Raw genomic sequence first — 21,487 nt, forward strand, 5'->3', positions numbered from 1 at the left:
TTGGTCATGGGCCGTCGACTCGGTATTGCGGGGGAATTAGCAAAGCTGGGGGTGGATCAGTTTAGGACGTTGAACAGAGAAATCGTTATATGACCCTGGCGGTCCGTTGTAGGATAAGTAGACAATGTTAGGATGGTCATTCGTGAACCAATAAGCTTAAAAAGACATCACTTGATTTCTGATCAATTCTTTTCGCCATGAAATCCTACACCTTCCTGGCGGCGTTGTGGTTGTGGGCCATCGCCCGGGCAAAACAGTTTGACGCATATCTTGCGGATCTTAGCCATCAGCAGCCACGTTCCATACGTCATGGCTGGGATAACCTCACTGTTGAAACGAACACAGGAACCTTTATCGGAATGTATAATGATACATATCCCAACGTGCGCCAGTTCCTGCGCATCCCCTTTGCCCAGGTACGCGAAGAAATAAGTCCCATAAGCGCTCACCAGTCCTATGTCTTTTCTTGCACCTGGACTTTATTGCCTACTTACTCCCAGTAGCCACCAATTGGTGACCTTCGATTTGAGCCACCCCAGAAGCTTCCCCGCTCATCTAAATTCTTCGATTCCACTCACCTCGGCCCTGGTAAGTTGAATGGATCCCTATCGAGCTCTCGGTAGATCTGTATTGCTAAACAGAGCTCTTGGGGTACTCGCAGCCTGTCCACAGTACGTCTCCTCGCAGCACGTCTTCTGGAACCAGTACGCACCGCCGAACCCCTTAATGAGTCTGGGCGAGCGGCGTGATCAAGGTGCTGTTGCGTGGTCCTCGTCTGAAGATTGCCTCACCCTCGCTGTGTGGACTCCTTCGTACGCGAACAAGTCGTCCCAGCTTCCTGTTGCCTTATTTGTCACAGGTGGAGGTGGTCTCATTGGTGGGATCAATGTGCCTTCGCAGCTACCGGAGCAGTGGGTATCACGCTCTCAGGAGCACATAGTTGTCACCATTAACTACCGCGTAAACATATTTGGAAGTAAGAAGCCTCAGCTGGTTTAATTCAATGCATGGTTCAGTTGCTGGCGAGCTAACTTATTGCCAGACCCCAAATCCCGTGCTTTGAAAGAAACGTCGTTAACCTTGCTCGATGTGAGAGCTGCTGTCGAATGGGTACACGAGAATATTGAATATTTTGGAGGAGCCAAAGACAATATTCTTGTTAGTCATCTTCAAAAGTTCAACATGACTCGGCTCTTCTAACATATATGTACAGTTATGGGGAGAATCCCAAGGCGCTAGATTGGTCGACATGTATACCACAGCCTTTTGGGAAGAACCACTCGTTACCAAGTTCGGCATCATTTCCAATGGCCCAAATTACATCATCAACACCACAGAAATCCCGGATCCATATGCCGACTTTGACGTTGTAGCCAAGAGTCTCGGCTGCAATTACGGTGATGACTATGAAGCGGAGCTTGAGTGCATGCGACAGGTTTCTTGGGTGCAAATCGAGGAATTCATCAGCAGATACGACAAGAAGCCAGGCGTCGACTTTGCAAACTACATTGGTGTGTAACACTTGGCGTTGACTGGAAAAGCTTGTGCTGACTTGCCGCATTGTTTTAGCGGACGAGATATACATCTTTTCCAACAAATCTGATCGATATGCTAAGAACCTTGTGGCACAAGGACCTGCCATACGCTCGACCACAGCGACCGAACTGGAGCCCTCGCCGAACTTGACTCATACTGCCGAGGTTGCCCGCGCTTTTAACTGTTTCGCCTTGGCCGACTCTAAACTGCGTGAGTCTGCTGGATTAGAGAGCTTCCGTTACTTTTACGTTGGTATGTCTTGGCTATATGCCTAACAACGCTTCATCTTACTAATGGGGTGTGTAGGCAACTACTCCAACATCAGCCCTAAGCCGTGGCTGGGTGCCTATCACTGGACAGATCTCCTCATGATCTTTGGGACATATGTGAAGATGGTCGGCGACACTCCTCAAGCTGAGGTCGAAACGTCTGCTACTATGCAAGATTACTTTCTCGCTTTTCTTAAGAGCGGGGCCGACATGGTGTATGCTGTGGATTGGCCGACCTTTAACTCCCAGGGGAAACATGGTGGTTATATAGTTGAGTTCGGGAGTGATGGCGCTCCAGCCCGAAGGATTACTGGTAACTATCTCGATGCCTCTTGTTATAACTGCTCGATTGTCTTTCCCATATTATCCATCGAATAAACCTGAAGCTTGTCTTAGGTAACGTGCCTACCTATGTATTACCTTATTTCTAAGATAATACAAGGCCAGTTAGGTCTAAAAAAATAAATCACAACTGCCCATCGCCCTTCATTTCAATACTAAGTTAAATACTCAGCCGGTAATCAGCCTAGCCTACACGAGCACCTCAAGGCTTATATAACCCTTTGCATACGGGTAATTATGCTTGTCCTTTCCTTGCCGCGATAATGCATTCTATAGCTTCAACCGGAAGAAGGTGTTTAGCAATCAGGGCGTAAGTCACTATTCTCGTATGCAGAGTTGAGAGTCGCGGCTAGTCGCTCCAAACCAGAAGACTTCGCTGTGCCAGGAGACGACGATTTTTGGCTTGCTTACACGGCAGTTAAGGTCGCGAATTGGAGTCCTTTTTCGTGTACATATTGTCTACCTGGCCTATTATGTTGATTCGTTTCGATGGTAAAGATAGGGCGTTACTCTAACATCATTTCACGGTCTAATTCTGCCTACCAAGCTTACTGGAGAATAATTCGACTGTTACAATGAACAGGCTTTCCTTACGTGCTCCTCACCGGCCTCTTTCCAACTGCGTCTTGATAACGCACACGCGCAGTACCCGAATATACGTGATAACAAACGAGCTCTATGAGACAACGTTGTAAAGGCAATCGTCTTCCACGCTAAGGTAGGAGATGAAAATACAACAAAAGTCGTATCAGCCGAAAATCTAATAGCAAAACATACCGAATACGCAAAAATGCCAAGCCAACCACGCGTTCTTGAGTATCTCCGAGCATGAGCTGTTCATCTTGCAGGCAATGATAATCATGAAAACCTAACTAAGAATAATTACAATCACGACGACAAGAACTACCCATTGTCAAGTGCACTCAGCATCCCTGCGTGACATAACATATTAATAGCTATGATAGCTAATATATAGGAAAGTATAAATAAGCGTGTACTATATACTTTGGTAGGTTTATTAGATTATAGAGAATTATGAGTGTTGAGTTATGATCTAGGTGTAAGCCTCTGGGGGATTCTGGCCGGCTCACGCTTATCTTGGCATGATCCGTTATGATCCTGTGGTGATTGGCGGGGAATTATAGGCCAGTCCTTATCACGTGAAGGTGTTGGAGAAGTGGCATGCATGATGGTTATGTTGCATATGCCTCTACCCAGATTGTCACACGAGTGCAACACAAGAGTCAGAGTGGTGTTATAGATCTGTTGCAGGTTCGGCAGGTCTCGTATTATAGCCTCGTCTCGTCGAATATAATGAGGACGAGGAAGGACGAAGACGAAGGGGATAGAGTTGAATTAATTACTGATCTATCCTCTATCTTAAGATCATCATTCATCTTGACTGACCACCATCGTATCTAATAGGTTACACAGGCAGCCACCTTAAGGGAAGATGCCACCACATGATACCTTAATTGTCAGAACAGCGTTATAGATCTGTTGCAGGATCAGCAGGTCTAGTATCTTAGCCTTGCCCCCTCAGATATAAAGACAAAGAGGGAGAATAAAGAAGAAGGAGATCAGACACAGATATTATTATCATCCCAAATAAATCATTTCTCACTCCTCCTCCATCTTCTGACCATCTGTCCCCATGATTATACGAACACGCGTGTCTGACAGCTGGAGCACCTATTGTAATTGCTATAAAAGTGATTATGGCCTAATCTTTTGCCTGTGCCGTAGCGGCTTAGGTGCCCGCAACTATGACTGCTATTACAAATTATAAGAGTAATGTTACTCTAAGAGTCTAGCACTCTTAGAAACCTATACTCCTAGGAATATATATATAGACGAATAAGGACCTAGAAAGGCTTAAGCTACCTTAGCTATTAATATAATATAGTTATACTTAATACCCTTAAGTATATTACTAGACGCAATAATGCCCTTATTTAAATGACGCGACTAGTCTCTGCTAATATACACTCAGCACGACCGGTTTAACCATTGGGAAACACACGATCGTCACAAGTGAGAGAGTGAGCGAGATACTGGGTTCCGGAGTGAGCAGTAATATATTGATCCGTGCTGTGCGGCGTTATGCATCCTGTCGTGGCATGGGCTGTGACACGAATAGCACCGGCTGCAAAACCCAAAGTTTCGGCGAAGGATGCATTACTTAAGCATATAAAAGCAATCTTTGCGGAAATAGCATGATTTCCACTCCTTGTTGTCCCAGCTGTGACGTCAATGATACCGGCAAGAAGCTGACAGGTGATCATAATAGCTGCTCTAAGGAGAGGGAAAGTACGTCCGCCAAGCCTTTCGATGACCCAGAAAGCTATTCCAAAAAGATATGTTATAACCCTCATCGCCCATTACAGCCTGGACATCCGATTGCAATCAAGTAACGTCTTGGCCTGCTTCCTTACACGCCGGACAATCTCGGCAGCGGGAAGCACTTCCCTCACAAGACCGACGGCGGTGCTTACAAGGGTATTGATTCGACCATTGACACCATACTTGACCTGTGCGTCCTCCAAGTCTTGTTGATATTGTGAGAAGCTATCAGCTTCAGTCACCTTTCCTTGTGCGAAATCGGAATACGTCCTGTTAATGACGCCGCGTGCCGCGTATTTGGGGGGCCAAAAAATGGTGCCGCGTGCTTTATCGAAGATTGGAGAGCGGATTGTGGATCTACCGCCATCTTGGGTGTCGACAACTGCCTTTTGGTATTCTTTGGTGATCTCTGACTCGAATGACGCTAGAAAGCGTGTGCCCATGGCAACACCTTCGGCGCCAAGCATAAGCGCAGCTGCGATGCCACGTCCGTCCACTAAACCTCCAGCTGCGACAATTTTGGGAATAGGAGCGCGGTGCGGATCGTCGAGATGCCTTGTCACAATCTTGTCCACCATCTCTGGCACAAGCGCCAGGATACTGGCCGAGGTAGCGAGTCCGTGACCCCCTCCATCAGCGCCCTGAAGAACCAAAACGTCAGGTTGGAGATGCTTCATGGCATCAGTCGCATCTCCGATATCTCCAACCATGACCCAGATTGACACATCGTCGTCCGTCTGGTCGCGAATCCGTCCTGCCCATGAGTGCTGGTCAGCAGCGCCATCGCGAGGGGCAAAGAGCCACACCGCTACGGGGCGGTACTTGACGATGAGTGGAAGTGCAACTTCGATATCAGCACCCCAATTAAGGAAGCCTACTCCCACAGGAAGCGTTGAGCCGGTGTGGAGCAACAACGGGTTCTCTTCCCGGCTTTCAGACTGAGCCTTTTGTTCGGCAACAAGGCGTTTGGCTGCTTCGAATTTGCCCTCTAGGGTTGAAACGTCGTCGCCGCCAGCAATGAACCCAAGCCCACCACCTGCAGATACGGCGACGGCCAGAGCCGCGCCAGAGACGCCACGCATGGGCGCTGAGCATATCAACGGTGCCTGTGTCCAGGGAAACATTTGCTGCAAGGTTAAGCTCGATGCCATGGTGAGAAGGTGACTTTGTAAAGTGAGGTAGGTATAGGCAGACAAAACTTGACCGGGTTCTAGTTTTAGAAAGCAGGTGGTTACTTGTTACTAAGAGGGAATATGGGGAACGACAGCGCAATTCATGCATTATATCCTGTGCACCGTAGCCTGGTAGGTGTCATGTTCCATTCGGACAACGGGGACGGATGAAGCGGTTGGATGGGGATGCAAGTACCGAGGGGATCACCATTAGTGCCCAGGGCAACGAATGTGCATGCCATGGTTTCCAAGCAATCCTGTACTGGTAGATGTGCGTAACTGCGGGAGATCTGAACTAATGATTCGATCGCCTCCACTCGTGCCATCCCTCTTTGGGCTCCACAAAGCCTCTGCATCCGATTCGACGTGCTTACGGTCACATTTCTGTCAACTAGGGAAGTGTGGGGGAAACTAGAGCAGGCGGATATGCCGACACTACGGTAAAAGCAACCCATTAAAACATGCTGGATATTTCAATCAGACAGCTTTGCATGTCGAACGGCGTCTGAGGACACCCTCCGTCTTTCTTAGCCTACTACAAGTCCTCTGCATCTTGTCCTCGACGTTATATTCTATATGCAAGAACCAACACCATGCACTTATCTGTAGTGCTTTGCTCGTGATATTACAAACGGCCTGTCAAGAACTGAGCCTCTCCATTCCCAAAACTCCAGTCTGCCCGTGTGTTCTCCATACAAGAGATGATAAGATCGTCTCCAGACACCCCGCAGTATCGAGACAGACTCTCAAACAGATGCTTATATATAGTCTTCTTTTGCTCTTCAGTCCGGCCTTGTTGGAAGATTTGAATAACCACCAATTCGCGAGATCTCGTAAGACCTAGATTTGTGTCCTCGCAAATGAGCTCGTAGCCCTCGTGCTGAGTGATGATCTGACGATCGTTATTGTCAATACTTGTCCACTTTTACCCCCCCCCCCCCCCTTTTTTTTTTTATGTGTCCAAAAGGGGAGATGAGTGTTAGAACGGAATTTTCGAGGCCACAGCTTCAATAAACATACCTGGTAACGATCGCGAGGGGGGGCATTGAAATGATCAAGCAACACCCGCTGAACCACATCGGCAAGCTTCTTGACTTGATCGGGTGACCGCACCCCTTTCACGATATCGATTCTGACAAGAGGCATGGTTGAAACGTACGATAGTGTTGGGGATAAAAGAGTACGTCAGATGCGCATCGAGCTTGCATTAAGACGGTGGGGGAAGTTCGTCAGCAAGGTGATCGAAGACTCAAATAGTTTCCTCCCCTTGCTGCTGTCGGCAGTCTATCGGACTCACTGGACAATGGGCTACATCAGCAAGTGGTGATATCATTGTCATAGCGTCTAGAAAGTATCCGTATATGTAGATCCATTTTGATCGGGTAATACGGCTATGTCGGGATTTTTGGGGCTAGGCTTTGACCCCTTATTATTCCATTGGATCGTAGTACGTCGGCACTCAAGCGGGGTATTTCTTATCCATCGGAGCCCTCCCAAGAGATCACGATGAGGGGTCTGGTCCAATGAGAACGCGTGAAATAAAGGATACTCAATTCCTCTGCCAAATTAGGTGGTGATAGAAGTCCCAACAATATTGGTCATTGCAAATACGGCAGCCATGAGAGGTCTAGCTCCCGTACATTGGGCCTCTTCTTATTACCGCTGGTCTCCGTAAGAGGGCTGTAAGCCTTACTTTTTGCTCTTAGCTGCCCCTGCCGATAGCCCTGACAGGCTAGGCTGTCACGGGCCAGGGCCCATATCCTTGCGGCTGTGCCGCAAGACGTACTGAGCTCGTGCGCGCCAGGGATGGGAAATTGTCCCACAGCTCAGGGGCACTTGAGAACTTCTTTCTTTCTGCTTTATCTTTGATGTAAATAGCATCCTGGACTAGATAGCTGGAATACAGTTACTAGAGGCCGTTCACAGATATCGCCACATTCTCACTCGCACTGAGAGAGAGTGAGCGGGGACGACGGGTTCCGGAGTGAGCGGTAATACGTTCATCCGTGCCGTGCAGCATCATGCATTCGGTCGTGGCATAGGTCGTGATAGGATAGCTACGCGCACTCAGGAGATAAAATTTTTACTCCATTTACGTCTATTCGGGGAGACAAGTAACTTGATATGTATCACACAGCAGCTAACTTAAGTTAATTATCATGGCCAAATGACGAATGCGTGACTGGCTCGTATCTGCATTGGAAGCCTTGAGCCTCCATTAGGCAACTTTTAGACTCTAGCTATCGATAGCGATTTGTCACTCTAGAATCACGAAACGCGCACACGATGTACCACATTAACCACAAAGTATAGTCCTTGAATGTTTGATTCTAACCGGCGATTTTAGAAGTAATGCTCCCTTCCTTCCCCTAACCTAAAAGAATTTCGGGGTCGATTCAATATAATTATATGCCGGTGCTACAAGTGGCTCATCGTCATTGCCATGGCTGTTTCCACAGGACGGCGAGGCCTAGGGTTGGCAGAACCGCTAGAAGATATACCAATTACGCCTATAAGTTATTATAAATACTCAATAACACGAAAAATAACATCTGAGTAAGGTTCTTACCACAAGCGGGCCTTCCGCCAGCATTCCCTGTAACTTTAGATTCCTCATTGGGTCCCTGCCCCAGGTCGGCGGTCCCGGCATGGATGACGATGGTTCTCTGATGGCTTGGTCAGTCAAGCCTTTCCTAAACAATAGCTGTGTGAAGGGAGACGTACACCGAGAACGCTCTCTGGGCCGATGAGCTTCACCAAATAGTCTGTCATTGTACCGATTGAGGTGCCGCTCGAATCGGTCTGGAAATTGCCCAAGTCGCCAACATGTCGCTCATGATGAGACGGAGCGCCATGAGTACGCCCGAAAGGATTGACTTGCCCAATGTCAGTCGCCAGTCAGTACAAGGTAGTCAATAGTATAGTCGCAAACGTACAATGCGGTCCAGCAGAAGTGCTTCCGTTGGTGTTGTCACCAAACTCGTGGATATGAAATGCTCTTTGGCTATTGGCATCGTTGCCACGGAGGTTCCAGGAGATTTTCGTCGGGGAACTTTCGTCGAGCTGCTCAAAGGTGATGGTGCCGAAGACGGTGGAATCACCTCGGACAGTAGCAACTGCACGTCACGATACGATTTTAGTCATCTGCGGGCTCGAACGATTGTGTGAAACCTGAATCCACTTACTTGCCTTGACCATTCTGACGAATGAGAATTGTTTATGCGATTAGCCGGGCGATACTTTTTTGCGAAATCTGCAGTTGCAAAAGTCCATCCTATATGATGGACGATTCGGACAAATGGGTAAACAATGACGTTGATGAACGGCCAATGCGGCTATACCGGGATTATAATTACAACATTTAGGATTGGTCTAGGAATCGGCATCACTCGGTACTTCCTGAATGGTCCCAGATGCAATGCTACACACTTACTATGCCGGCGCCCTGACCTCTCCGGAAGTACGAGACTTTGAATCGAGAAACTTGCTCAACCCACTCTTGGAACGGATATCACGGCGAAGGGGCGTTTGTAAGGGGCAGGGCCCAGATCGTTACCAGAAGCACACAACTGACTCAGCAGATGCTTTCCGTTTGATTGCAAGTTAAAAAGGCCCAGCTCCAGACCTGCAAGAGATCCCTTTCATTTCACCTCTACCGATTTTACTTGGGATCATCATCATAAAAGTAACCAAGTTCACGTCTTCACGCCTTTGAATCGCTTCACCATCTTGACTTGACATTGGCCAGCGCACGAGCTGCCACTTCTTTCAACGACGTAGTCATGGCCTCTGGTTCGTCTACCGAGAATTACTTCCACCAGCTTTTGATCGGTCGCTGACATGTTCGGCGTCTCCAACAGATCCGCACTTCCCTTTCGCTCGTCAGAACGGCGCCGAACCCGCACCTGAATTCCAGCGACGTCTCACTTCTTGTCCCATGGCTCGTGTCGAGCTTTGGGACAAGTCTCATCCATGGCTCGTGGTGAAGCATGAAGATGTTCGCGAGGTCTTGACCGATCCCCGACTGTCCAAGGTATCTTCTCGCTTTATCTGCTCGACCAAACAGGTCTACAGGGTGGCTAATACGCAATATGACAGAATCGTCAGAAGGAAGGGTTCCCTGAGATGTCGGCTGGGGGCAAAGCAGCAGCCAAAAATCGCCCGACCTTTGTCGACATGGACCCTCCTGACCATATGCATCAGAGGTACCTTTTCATCTACTCTATTGGAGTGGTAGTAATGCCCAGGCTCACCCTGCTCACAGGCAAATGGTCGCGGCGTTCTTCACGCCCGAGTATGTGGAGCAACGCAAGCCGTGGATCAATGGTATCGTTCAGCACTATCTAAACGAGTTTATAAACGCACGAAAAGGACAGAACAGCATTGATCTCGTTGAACACTTCGCCCTTCCCGTTCCGTCACATGTGCGTCTCACCCGGAACTGAACGATCCTCTAATCTTATAAGTCGACTTACTGGAAAAAACTAATAAGTATAGATTATCTATGACATTCTCGGTGTTCCCCTTAAGGACGTCGACTACTTAACCAAGTGTAATGCTACTCGTACTAATGGTAGTGCTACCGCGAGCGCGGCTCAAGATGCCAACACGTAAGCTCTTGCATTTATGAAGCTATTTATAAATTGAAATATAACCGACTTGACAGTGAGCTTCTGGACTATTTCGCAAAATTCATTGCCAAGAAGATAGAGTCACCAGAACCGAGTAACGACGTGATAGGCTCTTTAGTCGCTAATGAGCTTGCAAATGGTCAATTGGATAAGGAGGATGTTGTGCAAATCTCGTTCCTTCTCCTGGTCGCAGGGAACCTGACCATGATCAACATGATTGCCTTGGTATGTTTAAACCTTCTAGATATGAGTTGCAGCGAAAGCTAACGATTGTGTTTTAGGGTGTGATAACTTTGCTGGACCACCCTGATCAACTCGACGCCTTGATTCGGGATTCCTCTCTGTCGAAACCGTTCGTCGAGGAGCTATGTCGATTCCATACGGCGTCTTCGTTTGCTACCCGGCGTGTCGCTAAGGTCGATGTTAAGATCCGCGGACAAGTTCGTCACCCCCATACCCTCATACGACTTTTTGGCCCTGGCGATCGCTGACAATCCTTTAGGAGGTGAAGGCGGGCGAAGGTATCATCGCCTCGAATCAAGCAGCGAACCGAGATCCCAACGTCTTCTCTGATCCGAACGTGTTTGACATGTTCCGCAAGCGAGGGTCTGAAGAGGCTCTTGGCTTTGGATGGGGTGATCATAGGTGTATCGCAGAGTCCCTCGCTCGAGCCGAGCTTGAAGCTGTTTTCTGTACGTTATAAATCCGTTCCTGGCTATCTTTTTCAAGGCACTGATATTGTCATGTAGCTGCTCTATTCCAGACTCTTCCCACTTTGAAGCTCGCCATTCCCAATTCTGAGATCAAGTGGACCCCTCCTATTAAAGACATCGGAGTGTCAGAGCTGCCAGTTACATGGTCCTCTTCCCACATTGGAGGTCGCCGTTCCCAACTCTGAGATAAAGTGGACCACCCCTATTAAAGATATTAGAGTGATAGAGCGGCTAGCTACATAGTGTAAATACAGATGCAATTAGCTACTATAGAGTTTGTAGCTGGGAAAACAGACTGCTGGAAAGAGGTAAGTGATCGTTATATTGGTAGTGCTCCTTTCGCTAATATATACTAGCCTACTCTAACTAGGGTTATTATAGCAGGGTAGGTATGACCTCTACGGCCTTATAAAATAAATATACTAATAATTTAGCTATATGCTTTAAGTAACTCTATGGGATAAAATACCCTATATAAGAGATAACCTTAGATAATAATTAATTAATATACTATTATTACTTATTATTATTTACCTAACCCTTAGTCCTTTTAGCACGCTTAGTATGATAGTTATATAATAAGATAGAGGCATGCACCCTAATATAATAGACTAATTATATTATAATACTAGCTATAATCACATGCGCCTCTAGAAAAATATAGCTAATTATAAAGTAATTTATAGCTTATAAGAAATATGTTATAGGCCTAGGAATAGACTTATATATTAGACTTATAGCTTACTATAAGCTATTATAAAATATATAAAATATGCTTATTTATATATTATTAATAGTTTCTTTACTTATATTCTTAAGAAAGCTATCTTAGCTTAATAACTATAAAAATACCTCTTATCCTAGGGAGATTAGCGCTAATAAGTTAACTCTAGGTATTAATATTAACTTTTAATAGCTTTTATCTTTTTATTATAATAACTTAGCCCCTAATTGTATTATCTTATATATTAAAAAGCTATTTATTTATAATATTTATAAGTAAATTACTTTAAACTTAACTCTTAAGGGCTACTTTTCTTAATAATAGCACTATATTAATAATAATAATAATTCCTTAAATACTAATTTATTTAATAATAATTAAATATATCTTTATTTATTTACTTAGTTTTTCTTTATAATTATTATATTTTTTTTCTTAGCCTAGGCTTATTAATTTTATAAGCCTTTAATCTTATTAAAAAGAAAAATAATAACCTCTTAGCCCTTTTTAATTATATAAATTAGCTTTAATTAATTAAATAAGTTTTTATTATTATTAATAAGAATTAATTTTATATTCTTTTTATAATAAATTTATACTATATTTATCACGACCTAATAAAACACTTATTACGTGACTAAGGGGGGATCCACTATTACCTACTAATTAAGGCGTGATTACCCCTAGGAGCTAAATGATTATAGTGATTACTTCGTGATTACCTATAATTACTTATATAATTACTCTAATTAACCTCTTAGAATAAGTAATTAGGGAAAAATCCCTAAGTATATAAAATATATTTATTGCACTTTCTTATATAATAGCTACCTTAGCTATTAATATAACTTAGTTATACTTAATACCTTTAAGTATATTACTAGATATAACTTATACCTTATCTAAGATAATATGCCTAATCCCTTGCTAATATAAACCTAGTATAATTAGTTTATCCCTTAGGAATATATATAACTATTATATATTAATAGCTCTTATTTAGTAGATTACTTATATTACCTTAAATAATATTAAATATAATAGCTACCTAGGTAACTCCCGTAAATAACTATTAGTAGGTCCTACTTATTAATTACCTACCTATTATACCTGCTTAAGCTATTCTAACCGATGAAGAGATAGAAGATAGAGATAACTTAGACAATAAGGAAAATAAATAACTTTATGTCACGGTCTAACGAAACACTCGTCACGTGACTAGGGAAGACCCCACTGTTACCCACCAATTAAGACACGATCACCATCGAAACCCAAGTGATTACGGTGATCACTTTGTGATCACCTATGATCACTTACATAATCACTCTGATTAACGTCCTAAGGATAGTGATTAGGAAGGACCCCTTAAGTATATAGAATACGCTTATGGCACTTCTCTTATGTAGTAGCTACCTCAGCTATTAATATAACTTGGTTACACTTAATACCCTTGAGCATATTACTAGACGTGACTTATACTCTGTTTAAGATAACGCTAGCATCCCCTCTATAAATATAAACCAGTACGACTGGTTTATTCCCCCTAGGACCTATATGATCGTCACACTTTAAGCCTAGATTATTATTATAAGCGCTGAGATAAATGTTATATATAAACTTATTAAAAGAATAGGTAAAACCTAGTATACCTAGAACGCGGAATACTTAGATAATATCTAGAATATTAGTAATATAGTAGCTACCGCTATAAATAAAAGAGATATAAGAGAAATCCTAAAGCTAAACCCCTTGGAACCTTTTGATGGAATGGCCTATAAGCTACTTGTGTTCCTTACTTAATTAAAGGCGTTTATAATATATTACTTAACGTAGTTTACCTTAGCCGCTAGTAAGGTTTAGTATGTTATGGGAAGACTTAAGGGCTATGCTGCTATATAGTTTAAACCCGTTATAAGAGAATACCTTATGGTTCTAGCTAGCTAATATTTACTATATACCTAATACCTCTACTTAAACTATAAAGCCTTTAAGGTAGTGATTTAATAAGCTTTTAGAACTATTAATAAGAAGGCATAAGCTAAAAGAGAGATTAAGGCACTATAATAGACTTAATCTACTTTAGAATACGAGATAAAGTATTTATAGCTCGCCTTAAAGCTTAACTAGAATTAAGAGCCCTTAATATCCTTCTTCTTTAATAGACTAAAAAAGGAAGTATAAGTAGAACTCTATAAAGAGGAATAACTTAGTAACCTAGTTAACTATATTGGCTAAGCTATTAAGATTAATAACTAATAGTTCTCCTAGAAGAAACTTTAAAACCCTAAGTTTAATAGTAATAAGGCTAATAACCCATGATTTAATACTAACTAAGGTAAGAAAAGAAATAATAATACCTCTTATAGCACCGAGGCTAGCCCTATAGTGCTTAGAGCTATATAAAAGGGCAAATAGGACTATTATGGCCTTAAATGCCGCTATTACTATAAAATAAATTATATCGAGAAGGTCTACTATAAGAAATAATAAGATATTAAGGAAAGATATTATTAACCTAATTAATAATAATCCCTCTTAAAAAGTAAGAAATATATTAACGCGGCTTATTAAACTTAATAGGAAAATAAAGAACCCTAAACCGCGACTTAATTAACTAAGCTTATCGCAATATCGCGAAGTAGATATAATATGCCTAAAAGGAGTTAAAATAAATATAAATAAAAAATAGATATAAGAGTATCTTATAGCTAAGTAGAACGCCCTAGGAAGTAGCTAAAGGAAACCTAGGATATATAGTAGTAATTACTCTTAGAATTAATAAAATAAGGGAACCCTATATTATACATAGCGAAAGGTAAGAAGGTTATTATCGTGGTTACCTAGAAGCTTAAATAAAAAAAAAACTAACGCCGGTAAGATAAGGATAATAAATGCCCCTAATATTAATTAAATAAGCGGACTATAAAGAAGCTATTATAGAAGGCTTTAACTATAAGAAATAGGTTATAGGATATAATAAATAGTTATTACTATTATTTATTATATACCGCAGAGATTACTAGTAAGATAACCCTATATAATATAACCGTAATTTATGCCTATAATATTAAATTAAAGCGTTATAAAAATATAATAAAACCTATAAATAATAAGAATAAGCCCGTAATAATAAAAAGCCTTAATAAATAGACTAGCTTACTTAAATAAATAGTAATAACGTCTATTAAACTAAGTTTAAATATAGGATAAAAAAACTATAGAAAGAGCTATATGAGTTATATACTTAATAATAGAAAATAAAAAGAAGTAATAAAAAACTATAGAGGGAAAAAAACTACCCCTGGCTATATAATAAAAATAATAACTAATATTAAAATAACTTATGAGAAAGATATATCTAGACCGCATAGGAATATATAGATATAGTAAATATATAGGAGATCTATATTTGAGCCTATTATAGGGAACTAGCTAAAAACCTATAATACTAAGAAGTATTATTTAACCTATAAGATAATATATAGATATACCTTATATATAAGGAATACTTTAATATCTTATAGATATCTTACTAATATTATTAATATAAAGAATATAGGGAAGAAAAATAAGAATAAGATTACTTTTTTATTGCCTTATTAGTATAATTAAATAATAAACTCTATATATAATATAAAATAGAAGGCTATTAGATATTCTACTAGTATGATATTATTAGCGTTATATATATATAATACCACGAAGACTTATATTAAGTAATCTAGAAACGCAAATAAACTATTTATAAGGTAGAAGACTAATAAAAATAAGCTAGCTAAAAGGAAGCACTAAAAAAATAAGAATTAATAGCCTAGTTAGAAGATAAAGAAGACCTAAGATAAAAATAAAAATAATAATATTAAGACTAGCTATATAGCTAAGATAATATATATAACTATAAAGCATGCAATAATAGTAAATGCGAGTATAATTATATTAGCTATATATTATTAAAAAACTAAGAGACCTACCTATAAAAGGGCTATAAGCGGAAGAATAGGCTATAATGCTATAAAGGGTCTTATATATTACTAAAAGAGGATTAATATAAAGATACTTTAAAATACCGGTATGAGTTAAGGGAGAATAGCTATGCGCTTTAGTAGATAGTAGAGCTAAGTAGAACCTATTTAACCCGAGGATAATAAATAAGCTCGAGCTATTATAGAGATATAAGGCGGAACCCTATATTATAATTAACCTCAAAGGGAAGTAATTTAACTATAATAATAAAGTTATTAATAATAAGATTAATTACCTTAAAGTTTTTATTAAAGGGAAGAACTAAGGAATCTTATTTAATATTATACCTATAGAAGGCTATAACCTAGTACTTAGGTACCTATAGTTATGCTAATTTAACTTATATTTTAATTAGAGGATTAGCTAAGTGCTTTCTTTTAATAATAAGGCACTCTTTATAATGAATAATAACTTAGAAGATAATATAAGATCTTAAACTTCTATTAAAGACACGGAGAAATTAAGTAGAGGTAAATATAAGATACCTCTTTACTTAAAGGGATATAATATAAATACTATAATAGATAGAAATGATAAAATTAGTAAATAATCGCATGTATTATATAATAATTCTAATAACTAGAAAAAGATATTAAGTAAATTAAGAAAATACTAAAGGAAAAATAACTTAAGAATATACTATTAAAGTATTATATCTATAAGAAACTCTTCGCGGAGGAACTTAAAATAGGTCTACTATTATATATATATTATAATTTAGAAATTAAATTTATTAATAAAAAGTAACCTAGCTTTAATAAACTCTACCTACTTAATGCGGCATAACTATTAATATTAAAGGAATATATTAAAGAAATATTACGGAAAGGATATATTAAGGAAAGTAAGTTATTTATTAAATACCTTATTATATTTATCTTAAAGAAGAATAGAAAACTCTATCTCTATATTAACTTTAAAATACTTAATGCTATTATAGTTAAGGATTATATATTGCTGCCTCTTATTAATAAGTTAAAGGATTAACTTTTTAGAATAAAGTATTTTACTATATTTAACCTTAAAGGAGCCTATAACCTTATTTAGATTAAAGAAAGATATAAATAGAAAACCGCTTTTTATATTAAGTATAGACTATTTAAGTACCTTATTATGCCTTTTAGACTTATAAATATATCTATTATATTTTAATAAATAATTAATAATATATTATAAGAATATCTAGATATATTTATTATATATTACCTAGATAATATCTTTATTTTCTTTAAAATAGAAAAAGAATATATAGAATATATCTATAAGGTATTATAAATATTATAAGACGCTAACTTATTAATAGAACCCGAGAAAAGTAAATTCTATGCCTCTAAGGTAAAATTCCTTAGATATATTATCTCTTATAATAAGATATATATAGACCCTAAGAAAGTCTTAGTAGTCAAGGACTAGAAGGAACTAACCAATGTTAAGGAAGTATAAGCCTTCCTTAATTTTACTAATTATTATTATAGATTCCTTAAATGATTTAGAAAAATCGTAATACTATTAATTAAACTTATAAAGAAAGATAAGATATTTATATTTAGGAATAAAATACAAGAAGCCTTTTATATAATTAAGAAGCTTATTCTAAGTAAACTAGTACTTAAGATATTTAACTTATCTTAACTAATAGAACTCGAGATAGATATATTAGACTTTGCGCTAAGAGCTTAGATTAGCTAACGAGACGATAAAGGACTCTTATACCTAATTATATTTTACTCCTATAAGCTATATAGAGTAGAACTTAATTACCTTATCTACGATAAGGAATTCCTTATAATTATTAATGCCTTTAAAGAATTCTAATATTACCTTCTTAGAAGCACTTATTAAATTAAGGTCTATATAGATTATAAGAATATTACCTATTTTATAAAAACCTAAGAACTTAGCGGATAATAACTATAATACGCTAAATACCTCTTAGAATTTAATTATATTATTATTTATATTAAAGGAATAAAAAATAGCTAAGTTAATATTATTAGCTAATAACCTAACTTAGATATAAGAAAGGTTAAAGCAAAAGAATAATTATTATACTTTACCCTAGAAGGATACCTAGGGTAGAAATTTATTAGGCGAATATAAAAACTAGCACCCTTACTAAAGTACCTTATACTTATTAGGAAATATAAAAGACTAGTTATAGACTTTATTAACTATATATAAAGATATTAATAATAGAGCGACGGAGTTTAGATTTATAGAGAAAAGATCTTTATCCCTAATAGAGCACTTTAAATTATCTTTAACTACTACTATTACTAGGTTATATAGCATAGTAACCTAGAAGAAACAACCTAAGCTATATAATAATACTATGATAATTATGACCTTAAGGATAGAATATAAGAAAAGATATATTATTATAAGAAATGCTATAAGTAGATTAATTAATAAATTTAGGAATAATAAAAAAAACTAGGGCTTTATAAATAATCTAGAATTATTGAAATATTATACCGGATTAATAAAGTAACCTATATAGTAAAATAAGGTAATTTACTCTTAGAATAAATCTAGTAATATAATAAATAACTCCTAGATAATAAAAAAACTAATAAATAATAAGTCCTAGATAAATTATGCTATAAACTTATACGCGAAATATATAGCTACTTATTATATAAATACTAAGGAATTAATAAAACCTTAGAATAAATTAAAATAATATTTACTTTTCCTAGAATAAAGAAAATTATTATAATAATTATTAATTAATATAACCTCTGCGCGAAAACTAAGGCATAACGCTATAAACCTTATAGGAAACTATAACTGCTCCTAGTTATATAATAACTATAGGACTTTATTACTATGGATTTTATTACTAAACTACCCCTATTAAAAGAACTAGTTACTAAAAACTTTTATAATAGTATTTTTATTATTATAAATAAACTTATAAAATTTTCTTATTTTATACCTTATAGAGAATTAATAATAGTAAAAGAATTTACTTATTTTTTTTACTTTTATATCGCTAAGATATATGGCATATTACTTAAAATTATTATAGATTAAAGACTATTATTTGCCTTAAAATTTTAGTAAAGCCTTATAGGATACTTAGGAATTAACTATAAGCTCTCTACTGCATACTATAAAGAGATAAATAGTTAAACTAAATGCATAAATTAAATACTAAAATAATACCTCTAATGCTATATTAATTATAAATAAATTAACTAAGTTAAAAAGCTATTAGCTATATAGCTAGCCTATAATATAGCTATAAATAAAAGTATAAAGATTATATTAGCTTATGCTAATTTTAGATTTATATTAGATATATATTAATAAATATAGGATATTATTATTAACCCTAAAGTAATTCTTACTAATAACTAATTAAAGAACCTATATAAAGAAATAAGAATAGAACTTAAGTTTATTAAAAATAAGATAATAAGCTATGCTAATAAGAAAAGAATTAAGGGACTAATCTTTATAGAGGGAAATATAATTTACCTCGCGATAAAAAATATTAAAATAAAATATTAAAATAAAAAACTTAACTATAAATATATTAGACCTTATAAAATTAAGTAAAAAATCTTAAAATATAATTATAAATTAGACTTATTACCTAAGGTTAAGCTCTATCTAATTTTTTATATTTTATTACTTAAATTAATAAAAAATACTATTTAAGTTAAAACTAATAATAAGCCTAAAATAGAAGTTAATAGACTAGAAGAATATATTATAAAAAGTATTCTTAATATAAATAAGATTAATAGTAAAATAATATATTTTATTAAATAAAAAAACTATCTAGACTTAGAGAATATATAAGAACTACTAGAATACCTTATTAATGCATAATACCTCTTAAAAGACTTCTATTAATAATATTAGAAGAAAGAATAAAGATAGTATTTTAATTAATAGTATTTATAGCACTAATGAGCTATATAGCTATTATAGCCTCTAATTTTACCCTCTTAGCCTTGTCTAACTCATCTAATAAGTTTAAACCCTGATATACTATTACTATGCCCTGCTTATAGATCTATTTCTTTTAGCGACGTAAATATATTAGGCGAGAAAGCTACTTATTTACCTATTACTATAAAGTAATTAACTCCTCCTCGGCTTTCTCCTTTTTAAGCTCAAGATAGTATTTCTTAGCTATAAGGCGGGACGCTATTAAATAGATTAGTAAGAAAGAAAGAAATATTAAAGCCAAAAATCACGCTTACCCGCGGAAACTAATACTCCTAAGCCATTATAAGCGCGACCTTAATAGATATACTTTAAATAATAAGATATGCCCTTAAGTATCTTATATTATAAATATTTCTAGGTATAATTTAAATAAGGCATAACTTTAAAACTTATTTCCTTAATTAATTTAAAAAGATAATAATAGCGCGTAGCTAATTAGGATTTTACTTTTAATATATTATTAGTATCGCCGGAATATTTTAAGAAAGGAAGTTTTAATAAATTAAAAAAAGTTAAGTAATTAACTTTATAGGCCTTAAGGATAAGACCTAATAGAGAGGAGATATTATATTATGACTTAATAAAATACTTATTATATAACTAAGGGGGGATTTATTATTACCTATTAATTAAGGCATAATTACCCCTAGGAGCTAAATAATTATAGTAATTACTTCGTGATTACTTATAATTACTTATATAATTACTTTAATTAACCTCTTAGAATAAGTGATTAGGGAAAAATCCCTAAGTATATAAAATATATTTATTGCATTTTCTTATATAGTAGCTACCTTAGCTATTAATATAACTTAGTTATACTTAATACCTTTAAGTATATTACTAGACGTAACTTATACCCCGTCTAAGATAATACGCCTAATCCCCTGCTAATATAAACCTAGTATGACCGGTTTATCCCTTAGGAATATATATGACCGTTATAATATTTATATTTTTTATCTTTTTACTTAATATTACCTCTCTTAATAACCTAATTCTTATAGCCTCTTTTAAGCTTTAATTTATTTATTTCTTTTACTTATAGTTATATACTTTATTAGAGAAACAAAACATACTAATTATAGCTTAATTAGAATGCTCTTTAACTTTTTCTTAGGGACTTTTAAAGAGAGATCTCACATACTTCTTAGTGAGGTAAATATAATATAAGATAATAAGGGCAAATAATTAATTAATAGTAATAAAAATCTGGCTAGAGAAAGAGCCTAAAAGCTACTTATTTCTTATTAACCGTGCTGATAATAATAATAATAGTTAGAGGCATCTTAGCCTCTGACCCTTTCTTATATATAGGAAATTACCTAATGGCCTAAAACGGCTTAGTACCCTTTTCCCCTAACTTAATACTTTCCTTATTAATACTATTAGGTTAATAATTTAATAATTTAAATATTTAATTTCTCACTAAGGCTTTAATTTAAGGGCTTTAAAAAAATATATTATTATAAGTATTTTTCTTTTTTATTAATTAAATAACTCTTAGTTCCTTTTTTATTATAGCTTAGCTAAGATATATTTTAAGCTAAATTAAATATAAAATTATTTAAACTTATTTAATAAAAGAACCTTTATTAAGTTATAAATAATAAGCGTATTTAAAAAAATATATTATATTATAATTTTTCTTTTTTTAATATTTTATCTTAGCTAATAATTATATATATATATATAATAAAGCTTTATATATAATTAAATTAGCTTTACCTTAATAAGATATATAATTTATTAATTATTATATTAAATAATA

The 21,487-nt window shown here is 36.6% G+C and overlaps 5 protein-coding genes across 5 annotated transcripts; 2 read left to right on the forward strand and 3 right to left on the reverse strand.

Annotated features, from left to right (window-relative positions):
• Positions 1–197: 197 nt before the first annotated feature.
• Positions 198–2,183, forward strand: MRS44_015060 (uncharacterized protein; the record flags this gene model as incomplete). The annotated part of the gene is made up of 7 exons (XM_065619057.1): positions 198–416; positions 504–588; positions 662–976; positions 1,043–1,158; positions 1,214–1,511; positions 1,570–1,788; positions 1,843–2,183. The coding sequence occupies 7 exons, from the start codon at positions 198–200 to the stop codon at positions 2,181–2,183; spliced, it is 1,593 nt and encodes a 530-aa protein (XP_065475129.1).
• A 2,345-nt stretch (positions 2,184–4,528) lies between these two features.
• Positions 4,529–5,641, reverse strand: MRS44_015061 (uncharacterized protein; the record flags this gene model as incomplete). Its single annotated transcript, XM_046283283.2, has 1 exon — positions 4,529–5,641. The coding sequence occupies one exon, from the start codon at positions 5,639–5,641 to the stop codon at positions 4,529–4,531; it is 1,113 nt and encodes a 370-aa protein (XP_046123323.1).
• Positions 5,642–6,287: 646 nt separating this feature from the next.
• MRS44_015062 (uncharacterized protein) lies at positions 6,288–6,808 on the reverse strand (the record flags this gene model as incomplete). The annotated part of the gene is made up of 2 exons (XM_046273292.2): positions 6,288–6,554; positions 6,683–6,808. 2 exons carry the CDS (start codon positions 6,806–6,808, stop codon positions 6,288–6,290), a joined length of 393 nt encoding a protein of 130 aa, XP_046123322.1.
• Positions 6,809–8,080: 1,272 nt separating this feature from the next.
• On the reverse strand, positions 8,081–8,860 carry MRS44_015063 (uncharacterized protein; the record flags this gene model as incomplete). The annotated part of the gene is made up of 5 exons (XM_046279825.2): positions 8,081–8,172; positions 8,232–8,328; positions 8,387–8,538; positions 8,599–8,778; positions 8,848–8,860. 5 exons carry the CDS (start codon positions 8,858–8,860, stop codon positions 8,081–8,083), a joined length of 534 nt encoding a protein of 177 aa, XP_046123321.1.
• A 584-nt stretch (positions 8,861–9,444) lies between these two features.
• On the forward strand, positions 9,445–11,191 carry MRS44_015064 (uncharacterized protein; the record flags this gene model as incomplete). The annotated part of the gene is made up of 9 exons (XM_046281813.1): positions 9,445–9,454; positions 9,523–9,695; positions 9,761–9,867; positions 9,927–10,086; positions 10,160–10,272; positions 10,329–10,518; positions 10,575–10,733; positions 10,796–10,985; positions 11,043–11,191. 9 exons carry the CDS (start codon positions 9,445–9,447, stop codon positions 11,189–11,191), a joined length of 1,251 nt encoding a protein of 416 aa, XP_046123320.1.
• Between the last annotated feature and the right edge of the window lie 10,296 nt (positions 11,192–21,487).

The sequence above is a fragment of the Fusarium solani genome (assembly GCF_023522795.1).
Source record: "Fusarium solani strain SB1 chromosome Unknown bctg00000011, whole genome shotgun sequence".
NCBI lineage: Eukaryota > Fungi > Ascomycota > Sordariomycetes > Hypocreales > Nectriaceae > Fusarium > Fusarium solani.